At 42.1% G+C, this 18,414-nt stretch overlaps 1 protein-coding gene across 1 annotated transcript in view; it reads left to right on the forward strand.

The window, feature by feature from the left end:
* xylt1 (xylosyltransferase I) overlaps positions 1 to 18,145 on the forward strand; it is a 95,935-nt gene extending 77,790 nt beyond the window's left edge. Inside the window, exons 9-11 of the mRNA XM_074682156.1 lie at positions 3,365 to 3,563; positions 9,727 to 10,060; positions 14,915 to 18,145. Coding sequence (XP_074538257.1) covers positions 3,365 to 3,563; positions 9,727 to 10,060; positions 14,915 to 15,237 — 856 coding nt within the window. The 3' untranslated portion in view covers positions 15,238 to 18,145. The remainder of the gene's footprint in view (positions 1 to 3,364; positions 3,564 to 9,726; positions 10,061 to 14,914) is intronic.
* Positions 18,146 to 18,414: the final 269 nt, after the last annotated feature.

Here is an 18,414-nt window from a genome sequence, read left to right on the forward strand (position 1 = left end):
GCAGGTTATTATTTAACACTGGTATCAAATCAGTATCGGTATTGGTTGATACCCAAAACCCAGGTATCAGTATTGGAATTGGGATATCAAAAGTTGGATCAGTGCATCCCTAATCTTTTCATGGTTGGTCTTTTTGCTAGATTCTGTCTATCCATTGAAATATTTCCTTTAGTTTTTGGGGAGGAGAGGGTATTGTAAACATGTATGTGTTGCTTCCTGTTAACATAAACTCAAGAACGTATTGTAAGTGTGGATTTTTATGTGTATATATAGACTGAAATTAACTGTACACAGAAGGGAATGTCCACATTTGTATTAGAGGTGCATTAAGCTCTTTGGGCCTTTGGGTCAGGTCGAAAGCCCTCATACACAAACAGTGAGTCAGGATGAAGTCTGCAGGGCCCGAACGCCTGTAAAGCTGATTTAATGGTGTTTTCACAAAGCTTAGTCCAGATTCTCTCACTGCCTTTTATTTGTAATGGAGCTAATTGAACGCAGATGAGAAGGCATGTTGGTAATAAAAAGGATGATTTAGGTGGTGTTTGGAAGCCGTCCTGAAATGACTAATAGCGCTGCAGAAAGCAGATATTGGCAACTACCGCATAATTTTTTTTTTTTTTTTCTCTTACAGCATGCAACTTTTATCCCTACAGCCAGAATGAGGAGAGAGATAACCCTTGAACCAGTTGTTGAAACTCTTCAAGCATTCTAGTGCCTGATTTCTGAAGAATAGTAACTCAGGGACAACTCGAGAGGTTGTTACTGTTGTCTTGGCAGTTTTGCCAGAAACCTCAAAGTCTGTTTTCAGCATCCAGATGAAAGAGAAACATTCAGTCTGCTCCCAAAAAGATGATGTTTTATCATGGGGCAGTCTTGCTACTTTGTTTTTATCCACACAAGAAAGGTTTCTGAAGAAGTCATGTGTCGTCTCAGTGTCTACACCATGAACTTCACATTACCTTAACGTAATAACTGGATTTAAACAGTAGGAACAAGGATATATGTCAAAGAAAAACAGATCAAACTGAAGAGGCAAGCTTTAAATCTGTTTTTCCATGAAAGAAGCTGATATTTTTTGATTGATACGGTTTGAAGTGTGTTTCAGGTTCCTCTCTTTTAAGATCAGGCTGTCAGAGCAGTGGAGTTGAACAACCTCGTAGGTTTTCCAACCCCCTGAACATGTGTCAAGTTTATGGCAACACGTGAAGCAGAAACTGGAGCCAACCCAACACGTCTGTGTTGTGTTTTGTGTCATTGCTGTCATATAATATTTAAGTCTACAGCATCAAAAGGCTTAATAGAAATATCATAATTTAGCACACTGTCAGACGTCTGTGCTGGGCCTGTCTGGTCTGTGACGTGTTCAGTCATAAATTAATCACTGCGGTATTACAGAGCGGAAGTTATGAATAATGCACTATTTCTCATCATTCTCTGTGTGATGGCTGGGCAAAAGGGGTTTTGAATAATCTTAAATGTGTAGGAGTGGGTTTGTTAAATGAAGTATATGAGCGAAAATATCAGGGAATTCATACATAAATAATGTGTTACAATGAGTCACAGCTGCAGCCAAGCAATGTTCAGATCCAGCTAAACAAAAAACAAGCCTGTGTGCTTTTTTTATTCATCCTGCTGTGCTCCGGTTGAGTGAAGTGTAGTTGAATATGATACAAGTATGAATTATCTCTGTTTGGTTGATTTGAACATCAACCCATCAGGTCAGATAATTTAAGAATCTGTCGTTAAAACTTGAGCCAAACTGTAAAAAAAAAAACAGTTTGACGGCTCATGTCTCTTTTGAGTCCTGATCTGAAATCTGAAGTGGGCCACACATGGTGTGTGTGGCCATATATTTTTCATTCATGCAGAATTCAGATGTGTGACCAACAGCCTCACAGTGAGACTGCAGCACAGGCAAGAAAAAGACCACAGAGACGGGATTGGGTCTTTTTGGAGGCACGCTGTGACTCGGACAAACCGTGGAGTAAAAGCCTGAATGGAGCTTCTGTGCCGGCTACGCCCCGAGCCCTTCTCACTGCCTCCCACACTGGCAGCCGCCTCTCTGTTGGGAATGACTGGGCTGGGGGGAGGTTGTGAGCACAAAGGGATGGGGAAAGAAATCAGAATGAGAAAGTTGGAAAGGAGAGGAAAGGAAAGAAGAGAAGAGGAAAAGGCAGGTGGGAAAACAGAGGGGAGATAAAGGGAGAAAGCACGGCAAAGGGAGCAGGAGATGAGGGAGTGTGCACTGCTATCCTTGTGGGTGTAAATATTTGCTGTTCTGCTTGTCAGGGTAGCATTTACCGGGACGGGCTGACTCCTGGTCCTTTAGTGGAATACTGATGAGGCCCTGGGCACTGAGGAGCCAGGAGGGGCATTGTGTGTGTGTGCATGTGTGAGTGTGTGTGTCGGTCTGTGTGTGTGGAATGGAGACGAATTCAAGGAAGCAGAAGAGACCGAGGATGAGAAATCTTGGCGAGAAGAAGTCAGAGTCAGTGTGCAGAGAGCAGCTGTGGAGCATTCTCCAGCAGAGCCCACCCTGGCTCCTTTTTTGTTTTTCCAGAAGTCACTTGGGCTGGCTGCCCTGAGGGCCCCCCTCTGTGCAGTATGAATCAACACACCAACAAACAACAGACTAATCAGAAGGGCAGGACCTCTATCAGGCTTCGGCTGACTGGATGACCCACTTCAACTTTCTTTGAAGACTTTTAACATGTTTGGAACCTGAGTGTGAGTGTGTGTGTGCAGTCTGAGTAATCTAAATCTGCTGCCAATACAGACCATTACTGTTCTGTAATTTCTTAAGCCTGCAGGATGCTGTGGTCTCATCTGTCACATGGCTTCTTTAACCATTCCTTCCACAGAATCAAAGCATATGCTGAAGCAACCAGCACTTTGTGAAGCATCATTAGCTTTGAAAAGGTTACAATTTGGTTGTTTTGAAGTTCTCAACCCTGCTTTGATTTTTAAGCAGTCACTTAATAGATTACATGTTTAATGAACTTTAATAGTCAATTGCAAATGTGAAAATACTCTACGCAAGTAAACATGTGCTATCCACACTTTGACATAGCAAAAAAACAAGACATGTAAAACAGCTGTCTTTAACTGATTTTTTTTGTTGTTGTTTTGTTTTCTGTTTTGGGTTTTTTCGTTTAAGGTCATTGAATTAATGTCCACCACGTTACGCAGAACACACTGACAGCCCACTTATCTCCTCTGAGCAAGCATTAGCATGCAGACACATTGGCATGTCCAAGGCTCTCAGGAAACGTTACATGAATCCAGATATTCCCTTCCTTTAACAGCAGATAAATCAAGAGGTATCAGACTTGCTAATAGATTCTCACTCTCGTTGCTCTTCCAGGTACTTCCCGATGGGCCACCCAGTGTCAGTGCATCTCTACTTCCAGTCGGACCAGTTCCAGGGTTACCTGGTCAAACACCATGCCACCAATCTGGCCACAAGCAAGCTGGAGACCATGGAGACCTGGGTGTCTCCTAAGAAAAACTTCAAGCTAACAACGCCTCCGAGCAGCACCTTCAGCCGGCTGCAGTTCGCAGAGGTGAGTCAGCAAACATGACAAAGCATTTCACTTCCATTTACACTTAAGTCACTTGTTTGGCATAAGTCACAAAACCATCAGTCAGCGATTGCCAGAGTCAGGAAATGAGCTCCATTAAAAGCCTAAGCACCACATACTTTTCCTTTTGTGGTGCACATAATTAGTGGTGAGATATAGAGCTCATTGCCATGGTGACCTCATACTCATTGCTATGGCGACCTTGCTGAAACTCATAACAGTGCATCCCCACACAATTAAACTGGTGCCTGTAATGGCCTTGTAAAATGTAAATTGATTGAATTCATCCAAGTTTATAGGGATGAGTGCTTCATGTGCTGCTTATTTGTTGTTTCCTAATAGAACGTCTCCTCACCTTCACACTGGAATGCTTCTCCTGATTGTCTTGTTATGTTAATCTGTGTTTCTGTTTACTACAATGCCTGTTTAGGACACAGCAGCTTGGCGTGATGTGACAGCATCAGAGTGCCTTTTTAAAAAGGACAAAATTAATGGAGTGGATGTGAATCACCCTTTTCCTCAGCTTTATCTGGCACAGCTTTGTGGGAAGGACAAATGTCAACAAACTTGTGAATCATTTGTTTGCTTTGGTAGTCCATGTAGGCCACACATACACCTGGACACGCTTTGACCCTGTCTGACCTCTCTCTGCAGGCTCAAAGTGAACTTAGAGGAAACTAGACGCCCAGTCTCCATACCAGCTCCTCTCACTAAGCCCTGCTTGTGTATCTAGCCTATGAAACCGTGAGTGACAGAGAAGTGATGTGAGCTGAGGCTTTATCTGGATGCTCAGCCTGAGAAGCATTCAGTGTCTGGTACTGTGCAGTGGCTGTCAGTCAGTCAGTTTGTCCATGTGTCAGTCAAAAGGATAGCAGAGAGAGCTCAAATAAGACAGCACGGTGTAAAACCAGTAGCTCGGTGCTATTTTTCAACTTCGCTGATATGACCCATTATACTCAAGCTATGTGCCAGAGTTTGCAGGATAAACCATATGGTCTGCTTAACAATATGTTGCCTGTCCTCCTGCAGGTATAAAGGAAGACAGATACGTCTCTCTTTTCACTCTTGTGCTGCTGCCTCCCAGCTGCCTTTATCGGCCTTTTACAGCTTGATTTAGAGTCAGACCACTTACAGCACACACAGTTAAAATTAGTATTTCCCCTCGAGTAAGACTTGACATTGAGAGGTACATTACCATTTGTTGGGCAAATCTCACGCAGTAGAGTGGCTGACTTTGACTGATGGTTTACTCCTCATTTGAACACAATGTATTGCACACACATGTTATGAGGAAGTAAGGTAAACACCAGGTAAAATACACGTCTTTTCTCCCCAGAGTCAACTCAAAATACAGTCTGTCAGATAAGATAAAGCATCCAACTTTAGTCAGTTATCTTAGCTCGTAAAAAAAGCTGAAAGCAAACTCACCTTTCTTTGTTTGAAAAAGTAGTTTCAGCCTCCAAGTTTGGAGAATCTGAGTGTGTTGTTGTTGCTCTTTTTTACCTTGTAATAAAACTGAACAAGAAATTTGATGTTGGTGAATCAGCTTTAAAGGCACTGTGTGGAATTTTTAAGTGATACTGAAATAGTCTCAATTTTATATATTATCTTGTGCATAATCAACAATTTATGATAAAATTTTCCAACTCAGAATTGTTTTTTTTTCAACATGCTATTTCTCAGTGGTCAGGTTAGATTTTCCCGAACACTGATCCATGGAATTTAGACTGAAAGTCTCTTTGATGACACGATACCAGCCAGCAAAGTTTAACAGCGAGATCCATCCTTTTATTTTTGCTTTGATTAATTTTGTAGTAATGGTGGACACTGGAGCTGAACTGTTCAGAAGAAAAAGGACAGAAGAGCATTAGAAAGCTAAACAGGAGAGTGATAGAGCACTTTTACATTTGAAACAATGCAGTACCCACGCCCAGCACCTGGCAATCAGTATCCGTACTCAATGGTACACATTTTCAGTACTTTTGTGTGTTTATGTAGGAATAAATATTAATTTGTGTTACAATAAAATCTCATATGTAAACATATAAAAATATCTGTTTCTCAGCATTGAAACTTGCAATGCTGTTTTCATGTCCACTATGAAAAATCACCTTCCCTTTTACTCCCTCACAGTCACAGAGATGTGTTAAGGTACCAAAACATGGTACCATTTGATTTTCCATGAATTGGTGCTGCAGACAGAATTCAGTAGGTACATCTAATTTGGTACCTATCCGTAAAGAGTATGGACTAAAGCACGGGTTAAGCTGCTTGTAATAATGTTGATTCCAGCCCACATGCAGCAGTTATTCTGCTGTGGTCTGTTCAAACTTGAGAGTCTATCAATAAAATGAAGAGTGAGGTTACGTTAGCTCTGATTGGTAGATGACTGGCAGGACATGACCAGGATTCTCTAATGTTAAACATTAATGACATCTCTCAGAGCACAGGGCTGTGAGTAGCACTAAATATGACCTGTAACTAAACTACGCTACAGCTGGGAAACAAAGTCTTCATCCCGGAAACCACCTCCAAGTCCGACCCAAGGTTACACCGCATTCCTTACCAAACAGAAAGGCCTCAAAGCGCCTGAAGCAGTGTTCAATGGCAAATTATTTTCTTATTTTTCAACCAAGCTGGCTGTTCCCTTCTGTTTTCTTTTTTATGTAGAGCTGAGCTTACCAGCTGTTGGCTGTAACTTCACATCTTTAATTTTGACAAGAAACTGTTTATGCTCTCATCTAATTCTTAGTAAGAAGGCATTAACAAAGTAGTTAATAATAATTTAGCTCTGTTTTTTTACGACACAACTCTGAGCTTGTACAACTACAAAGAGAAGGAATTCCCCACCCTGCACTCCATGGTCCTCACCCTTCCTGTCTCAGGACTCTACAGTGTGTCTTTATTAGCAGGCATCCAGTCATCGACACTCCGAGTCCCTCAGTAGTGTAAATGGGGTCCCAGGGGAGTCCTCTGGTGCTGCTTGTGAGCACCTGTGTTTGATTACCCCCACAAGAAGTGCCTCTAATAAGCCTCTGAACAGAGCCTCAGGGGCATTCATGCCCTGTGGTTTAATCAGGACCAGATGTAGACTGGGACTGTCCATACTGCTGCCTGATCCGATTGACCTGCCACATTTAAAGGAGGTGTGAGAGTGTGTGAGTGCAGGGGAGCTGATGAAATGGTGAAAAGGTCTGTGTGGTTGCCAGGTCAGATGGAGGAGATGGATATGAGATGGGAGTGCACATGTGTTTCCTGGATGTGCAGAGTAATGCAGGGAGTAAAAGATTAAAGCTAAAGCAAACAAAGTTCATGTCTTCAGCTGTTTGTCAGGACAACAGCAGAGGGTAGAGCAGGGTAAACTCTCCTGATATCTAAATAAGGGTGAGTGGAAAGTGTGAGTGAACAGATTAGTCTCCACAGGGGGTAATTGAAAGAAAGAGGGTAAAGGGCATGAGGTTGCAGGATCAGCATTAGTTCCACTAAACTACGTGCTTCTAAATACAGCTGTAAGTGAAAGAAGGTCATAAGCCTGTGACTGGGTGAGCAGTCATATGGCTTGATTGGGTGTTGGTCTTAAGCCAAAGCTTACTGGGTGGAAGCAGCAAGGGACAGGATGAGTGTGGAGGTCATGGTAAGCTATAGGCTGAAGCTCTGGGTGAAATGGGCCAGAAGTTAATCCCTGTTTGACCCACTTTCATACTGGAAGACAGAGTTTCCTCGTACTGGTGACTTTGTCAATTAGCTGCTGTGTTTTTTTCATCAACAAGAGAGCGGTACCCAAGTCACAAAAAATACATGAGGTTTTGATGTAGAAAAGCACAACTTAACAAGATAGAAAACTTTGTTGAAAAGTTTTTACAGAAATGGAGGCAGTGATGTGTTTGTGTTCAGCGTCAGGTTATATACTATGATGTCTTTAATGCTTGTTACTTTCAGAACTTTTCCAGTGGTAATTAAAGTTGGACCTGAGCTTCAGTCATGAGGCACACAGCCAGTCAACAAGTTGCATGTGCACCTTATTAGGCAGTGTGCACAGAGCACCGTGTGTTTTTCAGAGTTGAACAGTGTACAGTCACTCGTCTGTCCTGAAAATCCTCAAAGAAGGGAACTTTGACTGCTGCATCAGTTGTGCATTATAAACAGTATGTTATTTATTCTTTTTCTCGTTATGGAAGAAGCCACGTGTAAGAGCCAGAAACATGTCTCAGAGGGTCTCCTCCTACACGCAGCACATGAGCATTGTCAGAAACCCCCTCAAACAAGTCTAACTTTAGTCTGTCTCCAGCATTGCTCTTTCTCCCAGTGGATTACAGTGAGATTCTTCTGTCAATACTTCCTTTTCTTTTTTTGGAGTTTTGAATAAGAGTGCTGCCAATCAATCAGAGATGCAGGGTGTGCCAGCAAGTCAGCCTTGAATAAAGCAATGATCGACAGACAGAAGAACAAGAGAGTTGATTGGTAATTGAAAGAGAAAAGAGCCGAGGTCCAAAGGGCAGAAACAGTAGAGGTCAGTCCAATAATTGAGATTACAGAGAGGTGTCTTTTACGGATGGCTAATAAACACACACACACATACACACGCACACACTGTCTCATTTATGCAAGTAATGTCTATTTATATTGTACATTGCAATCTCAATTCTCAGAGGATGAAATGCAGAGTCAGTTCCAGGCAGCCATTGATCGTGCAGCAGGGTGAGGCTGTGTTAATCAGCTAGCTTTGTAAGGATGAGCGCTTCCTAAAGCCACCATCCCTCTCACATTTCTGCCAACACCTCAGACATCTTTCACCGCCAGTGCGAGTGTGTGTACGCGTGCCCTACCCACCCCCCTCTCAATCACCTCATCTCCTTCATCAATCTGGATCACTTCATGTCTCTCATTTTGCATACCACATCGTTTTGCAATCTCTGCGATCGAACCAACACAGATCACACCTCTCCATTTACAGTCCTAACCGCAATGATGAAGCCAATTAGCCAAGCTTCTGCTTTCTTTCTGCTTTTGTTGTTTCTTCCTTTTCTCTTTGTATCTGTTTATTTTTGTTTTCTCTGTACAAGGTCCAAGTGGTGTAACAGAATTAGTATTTTACTATGAAATCACAAGTTCAGAAGACATAACCTTTAAATTTCAGTCTAATCAAACTAACAGACCTGGTGTTTACACTAAATGTTTGTTATGTAAGCTTAGTGGATGTGATATTCTTAAATTGGCTCATTGTTTCACTGGCAGGTCTCCAGTGTGCGGCAGGCTGGCAGCTCCTCCAGCGTTCTGCAGCTACAGGCACTGCGTGGCTCATAACTCACTAAAGTTATATTTGACTTTGGTATAAAGCTGTAAAAATTTATACTCACTTTCTCAAAATTGCCACAGAGAATGCAGCCCTTTGGTCCTTTTAAAAGGCTGAAAAAGTCTGGGTAACAAGTCTGTCTCTCTTTGTTCTGTTAAAAGGTTGAGATTTCTCTGCCTGCATATGTCAGGATGTAAAGTGTGTTTCTCAGTGTGGATTTGTTCACTGATATTAGGTTGTAATCCTCTTTACTGCAGTTTTCACTTCAGGTTAAATGCCGCTAAGACTAGATCCTGCTTTTCATTGGCTTCCTCATCTTTTTCTATCTCTTTTAAATGTGCTCAGAGACCAAACAAGGCTGCATTTGATCTGCACCCCGCAGGGATATGGTCAGGTTCTAGTCATACGCCTTTCCTCAGCCTGCCTCCTTGCATCCCTTGTCAGAGATACACTCAGGCATACAGTACCAGAAAGTGTTGACAGATAGACTCAAACATGAAGGGAGGAACAACCAGGCCTGAAAGCTTTTGCATATTATAACATTATATAATGTCTGTGTGGAGGGCTGGGCTGGAGTGTGCTGCTGTTTGATAAAAAATGCATGCTGAAGATTATTTCCCATGATAATTCAATGCAGATATTGGTTATTTTAATAGTATGCTCAAATAGTGGTGTATGGAGATATTGTTAGTTATTTATGATCTCTGGGCTATATGTGCAGTTGCAGGAATGAATTCATGTACCAGCATCTCTTTTCCGTTTTGGTGTGGCTTCTCTGCTTGTCTTGCTTCTTGCCTCATTCTGTCACTCACTCTTCTCTCCTGTTTCTTCTCTTTGCCTTTTTTCCATCAGATTGGCACAGAGTGGGACGCCAAAGAGCGCATGTTTCGGAACTTCGGTGGCCTGATGGGCCCCATGGACGAGACCGTGGGCATGCAGAAGTGGAACAAGGGTCCCAACGTCACTGTTACAGTCGTGTGGATCGACCCCACCAATGTCATTGCGGCAACATACGACATCCTGATCGATGCCAGCGCTGAGTACACACACTACCGCCCTCCGCTAAACCAGCCTCTGCGGCCCGGGGTGTGGAGCGTACGCATCCTCCATCACTGGAGTCCCGTGGCTGAGATGCACTTCCTTATTGCCCCGCTGGCCTATACCAAGCACCAGCCCATACGTCAAGGTGGGAGAGCTTTTCCTCTGTGATTGTTATGAGTTATTTTTAACAAGCACTGGCCATTTGTTTCAGTTTCAACATCATGATTTTTTTATTTGCTTGCTTGGCTCATTGCTCTTCTTCACCACACATAATTATTTATCAAAGAGTACTTAAAGGGGCTGTGAGCAGGATCTAGGTCTCTATGACAGCACCACTAGCTGACGAAGTTTAGAAGTGATTAGAGATAAAACACACAGCTCTTTGTTTTTCTCTGCTGAAAACGATTTCTGTGACTAATTTTGTAGTGATGGTTAACACAGGAGTCAGCTGTGCCAAATGTAGACAGCTACTAAACTACTTACAAACTGACAGTGTTTACTTGTTGTCACGTTAGCCTACAGATACATCGGAGCACTGGGCAGCTGATGCCACTATAACTGGATGCTGCAACGTTTGCTTGATGTCACGTTTCAAACTGTAGCTCTACGTAACTGTACTGATAAGTCCCTTACCTTGGTGCATTGTATCCAGTAAAAAAGTTGTCTCGAACAAAGAAAATTTGTCTTGATCCAATCTCCATTTAATTCCAAAACAAACACACGCCTCACTAAAAGTAATTTACGACCGTGTGTGGAGACCCCGGGCCAGAAGGTGGCGAGGGAGTGCAATTAAAACAGATCCTCCTCATAGCATCTTTCACAAGTTACGCTAAATGTCAAATAAATCATTATTTAGATAGCACACAGGAAAAAATAAAATCCTTACCTGTGCAATCCAGAAAAATCGCAGCCTCAGCCTCTCCTCAAAGCCTGTGAACATTGAATCTCTGCTGGATTGTAAACGGAGGAGTACATTAGTTGTTTTCCAAACTCCAACTAAACCAGTTTCCTGTAGGTCACACAGGAAGCTTCTCATTCAACTGATTGTTTTCAATTGAGCCCACATCTATCACTTACTGTGCTGAACAGACAATACCAACCTGGGCTGAAAGCTAAACATAGAAACGACATTAACCATTTGAAATGAAACACGAGGTATGCACTCCTGACTGTGTACCAGATTAAGAAAAAATTTTTAAAAAAGCCTCATCCATGATCTATGTCAACCACAACATTAGCTTTCCTGTTTGTCTGTAGGCAACAGCAGAGCAAAAGCACATAATAATATATAATGACAAAAAAAACAACATACTTACACCAACTCACCAAGACCAAAACCAACACATAATATCTCCCCCATGAATATTCTATAAATGCAAAGTAAATCAGCACAGAAAAACATTGTTACCTGTTGTTGGTATCTTTCTCTCTGTATTTCTTTTTGGTATCATGAGTTGAACAATCCTGCAAGATCATCTGGAGAAGCTGGCAATGTAAAGCTCTTGCATTGACAAAACGATGCACACACTTTCTTGAAAATCACAACTTCACCACACTTGATATTTGCAGTTGCTTTGTAAAGTCGTGCTTTTTATCAGGAGTTAATAAGCAGAATGAAGAAAATTGAAGGACAGAGGTTGGATTTATTTAGCTGTCATTTATGAAGGCCTGTGTACAGATTGCCATAGAGGAGCACTCACAGAAACAAACACACACACACACACACACACACACACACACACACACACACACACACACACACACACACACACACACACAGCTTTGCATTTGCATTGCTGCCCTTTCTAATCAAGCCCATGGGCCTCTGCAGACCCTGGTTGTTTGTCATCAAGTCGCCCTTAATAACCTTGTGAGCTGTTCATACACATTACACAGTGTTCAATGACAGCAAAAAAATCAATCAGCCAGCACGGATAAGAGGCAAAACTGAAATGTTGTCAAAAGTCACATGAGAGTCAAACCTCACCGTGTTCCCAGACTTGGGTCATAGAAACATCTTTGCTGATAAAGATTTCTAATGTTATCCAGGGCTGTGAATACAACTGTAGTTAAGATAAATAAATATACCTTTGAGTGTTTCCTGATACAAGCTCATGGCAACTATTTCTTTTAAATAACCATAAGAATTTAGCCTGAATCCCATCAATGCACCAATTTATTAAAAGATGAATGGAGAAGACTGGATATGAGAGCCCTGAGACAAGACTGATGCGCTGTTATGTTCCTGCTCTGTTAGGCTGGATCCTCTTGAGCTCGCAGTTATTTACTTTGATCAAGCGCCTGTGTTGCAGGGCTGACTTATTTTCATATAAATGATAAGTTTCAATAAGATGTGACTTGAAAATCTCTGTTAATACCTTGGTGACTTTGCCGAGAACCCAGTGAGTGAAGTGAGTTGTGCGGCTATACCTTATGCTATTCAACACTTTGGTGCTGTACACAACCTGCGGGATATGTATGTATAACATAAAAAAGATGACCACATTAATCTTTTCTTCTTTTGCCCCAAAGTCTCTGGGCCAAACAATAACCATCCATTGCTTTTCATGACCTTGACTTTCTGATTAAGAGACGGCCAACTCATCCTCTGAGCCCCTTACTTTTTGGGCTCCACAGCTCAGAATGGGTTTGAATGACATGACACTAACTCCTCTGTATTCAGTAAATGCTTCAAACCTGTGAGGTTGTTGTCTTGTGCAGAAGGGTTTTGAATACATCAACATGTATTGTGTAAGCAGGGGTCGGTGATAAGGGTAAATAAATATATTGCGATTATTATTTTAATTTTCCAACAACGATATTCTGACGATATTGAACAAAAAATACTGTGAAACTACTTAACTACCAAGAGGAAACTATAAAAGGACACAGAATTTCAGAACAACAGTTCTTGTTAATTTTTAAAGTTCTTTATACATCTCTGTAAAACATTGTCCGACAATACTCTATAGCAACTTAACAATGACAGTGTTTCCCTACCATTGTATAGGGTGCCGCCCGCCCTCCCAACAGAGCCCCCCCTGGAAGTGGAGTTAATTTTATTTTCTATATCGCACCAGATCACAGCAGAAGTGATAAAAAGTTCCCTCTCTCATCAATCAGGTCTATGACTTGTGTTTTTTTTTTTATTTAACAGACTAAATAGCCTTGTTTTATTTATCTACTTTACATGACGGGATGTCATTTGTACATCACCATGTTCACATTTCTTCTCATGCCGTTTCACGTTCACAGACACACATGCGTGCATTTACCCACACAGACGAGCTCATTCCATATAGCGGACAGAGAGCTGGAAAAACCACCACAAGAAACATCTCCAAACACCCTCTCTGTGAAGATGCAATACACACTCCAAGCTATTTCCAGGCGAGGGATGTGGGCCCACATCAAGCCAATAAATCATCCACTGAGACGGGAGACTCCTACATGTTTCTTCCATGTGTGACCATGTTGTGTTTTGGTTCTCTCTGAGTCGCGTGACTGAACCCTGTCCATTGGTTCGCTTCTGAGGCAAGCATTCAGCGAATGAGGACTTTCGAGCACCGTCTGTTTGTTTTTTCGAAAAAGTAATACTTGATAATGTAAAATTCATTCATTCATTTTCTGAACTGCTTATCCTGTTCAGGGTCGTGGGTGGCTGGAGCCTATCCCAGCTGTCATTGTGCAAGAGGCAGGGTACACGCTGGACTGGCCAACAGTCAATCACAGGGCTGACACAGACTGACAACCATTCACCCACACACTCACACTTAAGGACATAGCGTAAAGTTGAACATTGTTAAAGCAACATTTTGGATACTATTGTACGCGATATATATCGCCCACCCCTATGGGTAAGAAGGAGAAAAATCCGAAACAAGCAGCCATTTGTAGGCTGAGACACCTCTACATCATGTGAATTGGACCATCATTAAATTACAGATTGTGCCTTTAATTTTCACATCAGTGAAAATGTCTAGTATCAAGGGATTATGTATCTTGGGGTCTTAAGAGTCATCTAATATAAAATTACATGGGTCCGTTTTGTTTCTATCTCTTTCTTTCACTGTGTGCGTGTATGTGTGTGTTAGTGTGTGTGTGTGTGTGTGTGTGTGTGTGTGTGTGTGTGTGTGTGTGTGTGTGTGTGTGTGTGTGTGTGTGTGTGTGTGTGTGTGTGTGTGTGTGTGTGTGTGTGTGTGTACTTTCAGCTTAGCTGTTCCACCCTCCTCTAATTTACTGCCACGTCTGGCACCAGGTCTCCCTCCTACATGCAGTGCCAGTAAAACTTTATGACGTGGCCTTCCACTCTCATTGGCAGTAGCAGACCCATGCATACACACTCACACACACTCACACACATGCACATACCACACGTTTTTATACACAACACAGAACTACACAGATGCATGACTTCATATCACACTCTGCCACCGCTAAGCTAGCCGGCTTCAGTCTGACTGGTCTTTTTCCTGGTGGAGCTGCTCATGTCTGACTGCTTCTTTCTGTCACCAGGGCATAAAAAGTGCTGATGTCTGCTCAGTCATGCTAGCGCCACAGTTAGAGGACCAGTGAGGAATTTAAAGCTTCACTGAAACTCGGGGTGGGGAAACTGTTTAAAGTTGTGTCTGCCCAGCTTGACTGTCATGGGAAGAAGGGCTGAGGGCGCGTCTTACTGTGTCTGGCTGTTTCTTAAAAGTCAGCCTTGCAGATGCCTGACAAACCACATCAAAGAGCGGGATGTAGAGAGTCCAGTCGTGAAAATCAATTCAAGCCAATTAGTAACCAGTTTCAGTGTTTCAGATTTCACTGAAGCAAATCACGTTCTCTGCTTTGATATTTTACCATTAATGTCTCTCCTTTTCTTTTCTCCATTTCCCTTCAACTCTTCTTTTCTGCCATCCCCTCCCTCTCTTTCTCTCTGTCTGACCGCTGATTATCCACCCCTCACACATCATCCGTCTCCCCTCTTTCTGCTCCTCCTCATGTCTCTCTCCAGAGGATACGCTGAAGCTCCACAACGGGCCAGCAAAGAACAGCTACATGGAGCAGAGTTTCCACGGCCTCAACCCGGTGCTCAACATCCCCGTCAGCCTGGGCTACGTGGAGCAAGCCAAGAGGAACGCAGCCCTGACCGGCCCGGAGCTGGAGCGTTGGTTAGACAGCCTGGTGGGTGAGCTGTGGGAGGCAGCTGACGTCTGCGCTGTGGGCCCAACCGCCTGCCCTGTCATGCAGGCATGCCCCAAAAACCCTTGGAGCTCACTGAGTCCAGACCCCAAGTCCCATCTGGGAGCGCCGCGCGCCGATGGGCGCATCAGGTAGCAGCGAGGCCTCCAGCTGGACAGGAGGCCTTAACACTGATTTTTATTTATTTAAGGAGGGTTTCCTCCGGGGGAGAAGGAATGGTGTTCTTTCCTTGAATGAGATAGAAACAAGAGAAAAGAAAAAAGAAGTTTTTTTGTCTTTCTGGAGAGGTTGGTAAGGGTATCTGGACAGAAAGCAAGCAAAATGATTTTCAGATCCTCCCACGGAGTTCCTCCTTTCAGGGGATTATGCTGGCTTTGCTATTTCAGTTTCTCTGTGTATTTATTTTTCTTCTCATGGCTGAGTTTTACTGTGATCAAACGTTGCAATTTTGGAGCATTTATTTTGCTGCAGAATGAATTATGAAGTCAGCTTTTACAGCCGTGCACGGGGCACAGCGGTCATGTGAGGAGGGATTGCTGGCAGCAGACAAAGCTCCGCTGCAAAAAGGCCTTAGCTGTAAAAATGAAAAAGGAAGCCTGATACTGAATTTAATGTGCCTCATTTAGCGTACGTCAACATCGACAAAACAAGATAATAGCAGAGTGTTTGGTTATGCCCAAAAAAAGTCAAAAAATGATTAGTTTGTTACAATTGAACCAGTTGAAGCAAATATCCAGTTTATAAGCCCCAATCTTTGAAGGACAATGCTTGTGCATCCTAAAAGCCAATTAATTCAAATGAGTTTTTGATAGTCCAGTGACTCAGCGTGTAGAGCATTAAGAATAAATCAGAAACAGAAGCACAACTTCTTCGGTTGAGTGCCTGATCAGGATGTGGAACTGTTGTGGCTGGACGAACCATCTGCTGCAGTCACGCTGGGTAAATAAAGATAAAGAGAAATGCAAATCCAGAGGCCTTCACACAACAATTAGGACTATTTGGATTATTATAGAAATTTAACACAGTCTTGTAATGCTCTGAATGCTTCATTTGTGGCTGTTGTACAGAAGTATTTTGAGACTTAGCATCCACATAGTGTAGTGTTTTGTTCTTCTCTAATGAAATGAGGATGTTGCGACTGACAGAGGACAAAGAGTGAACCGTTGTGTCTGACTTGGTTTTGTTACCAACCTGCCTCAAACTTGAATCTCCATTATCTCAAGCTGACCTTAAAAACTCTCACCCTTGTTTCAACTGTCATCTTTTTTTTACTTTCTCCAGTGATTTTAGTAACACTTTGTGTACATGATTATACATGAAGTCTCTAAAATTGTATGAATGGGGATGGGGGAGTCCATGGGTCGCTATTTATTTATAAGTTTATATTGATGCTGATATTTTTAGTCAGTGACTAAATAATTGCGACGCTGCCTTGGCAGCATGATGAATATTTTTTTGTAAAGAAAGCCGCCTTTATTTACAAAGGCAAACACCCCAAACTTAGACTGTACCTTTGTATGGCCGCATCTGTGTTTTAGTCAGTGTTGTCCTGTCTGAATAGATCCTCTTGTCTGAGTTTCTTACACGGCTGTTTGCAGAGTGCATCGCAAGAGAAAGTCACCTCGACCTGCAAGGTCAGAGGTCAGCTACCTGACAACCTCACCAAACAGAGAAGGTGTACAAAAACAGTCTTCACAACCAAACACATGAGACAACGTCAGGACATGGAAGCAGGAGCTGTGCTGTTTGGTGTTCTACGGTTCATGTGTGTTTCTGAAGCGTAGTGCGTGGTTGTGGTCTTCATGCTGTGATGATAATGAACAGTGAATATTAATGTGCATCTTGATTGCAAAATGAATCCCATGATCGATCGGGTCTGTGGCACCTTTTCAGCTCAATCTACCTTTGGAGAAACTTTTCAGCCATCAAGACAATCTGTGGACATTTGAGAGGAGTTTATTACGCTGAGGGCGGCACTGAACCACAGCACATCCTGAACAAGAAGCGTGGTCGGGTATTTGTTTACTTTGAAATACGTTTTATCACAAGCCAATTAGGACTTCAATCTGTGATTGTCAACATTGTTTAGCCACCACATGGGCTAAGTGAGTGTTTTTGCACAGGCTAATTAAGAGACATTTCTGTTCATTAATGTCAAGTTCACCTTGCCTCTCTGTTGGATGTGTCCATTATAATCACTCCTCCCCTCACAAGCTCTCACTGTTCCCGGGGCTGGATTGGAAAGGACTACTTTCTTTTTCACTGGCTGGCTTTTGCTGCCATCTTTTAACTTCTAGTGCCACCATGCTCCGAAAAATTACTGCACATAATACCTATTATTATGTACGCTCAAAGCCAGTTTTGGATAAAGGTAAATAAAATAAATGTAACTTGTTGTGGAAGTCCTATTTTGTAACAAAATGATTAACAAATGAAGAAGATGTACATAGGTATTTTATATTGAAATGTTGAAGAGGTATTGTACGTGTAAATACAGATGTGGTAAAATGACATTGAACTATAAAGAGTTTTTGAAGTATCAATAAGTGGACACAGAGTGATTTGGTGGTGTTTATTGGTCAAAGTACATAACCTGTTTTAGTGTTTTTGGACAGCTGTGACAACAACTTTGTCCTGTTTGCCTCTCAGAGAAAATCTCATGCCAGATTGTTGTTGTTCTTGCTGGAATGTATTGTTGAGCAACTGTTGCACAAAATTTCTCTGAACTGATGTTTTCCCCGTTATTTTTTATTTTATGCTGTTTTATTTTTCAGGGGAGGCTCTGTGTGCCTTAGCTGACTTTTAGAACCTTCTCTTTCCATTAAAAGAAAAACCTTATTTTGTTATTTGTTTTGATCTTGAAGAATACCAGGAGTTTGTGGAGTGATTTACTGGTACTGCAACACCAAAAAGATGTCTGCTGTTGTAAATATCATCAGGCCTTCTGTCTATATCAGCTGTTTTTTTCTTCCCTTAGGGGATTTGTTTTGTTGTACTTAACTGGCTTGTTTTACTTTTCTCTGACTGCTTTTTGGAAATAAAACTCTATGGAAAACAACTCGTGTTGATACAGTGTGTTGTGTTTAACTACTGAACATGAGGAACACTGAAGGATCTTAACTCTATTAATGTCACATTAGGCCACCTACTCAATACACACAACCTCACTAACAAGCCGTGTCCATTTAAACGTGTAACATAATGCATTAACTACACTATACTTTAAGGCACTCTCAGGATCATTTAACTTTAATCTTATTTCATCCATTTAATTTGTGTGATAATCATATCAAGTGTTGGTGGGGGCATTCG

Source organism: Halichoeres trimaculatus, unplaced genomic scaffold (genome assembly GCF_033239565.1).
Source record: "Halichoeres trimaculatus isolate MK-OKI-2021-1 unplaced genomic scaffold, fHalTri1.1 fHalTri1_scaffold_2, whole genome shotgun sequence".
Taxonomy (NCBI): domain Eukaryota; kingdom Metazoa; phylum Chordata; class Actinopteri; order Labriformes; family Labridae; genus Halichoeres; species Halichoeres trimaculatus.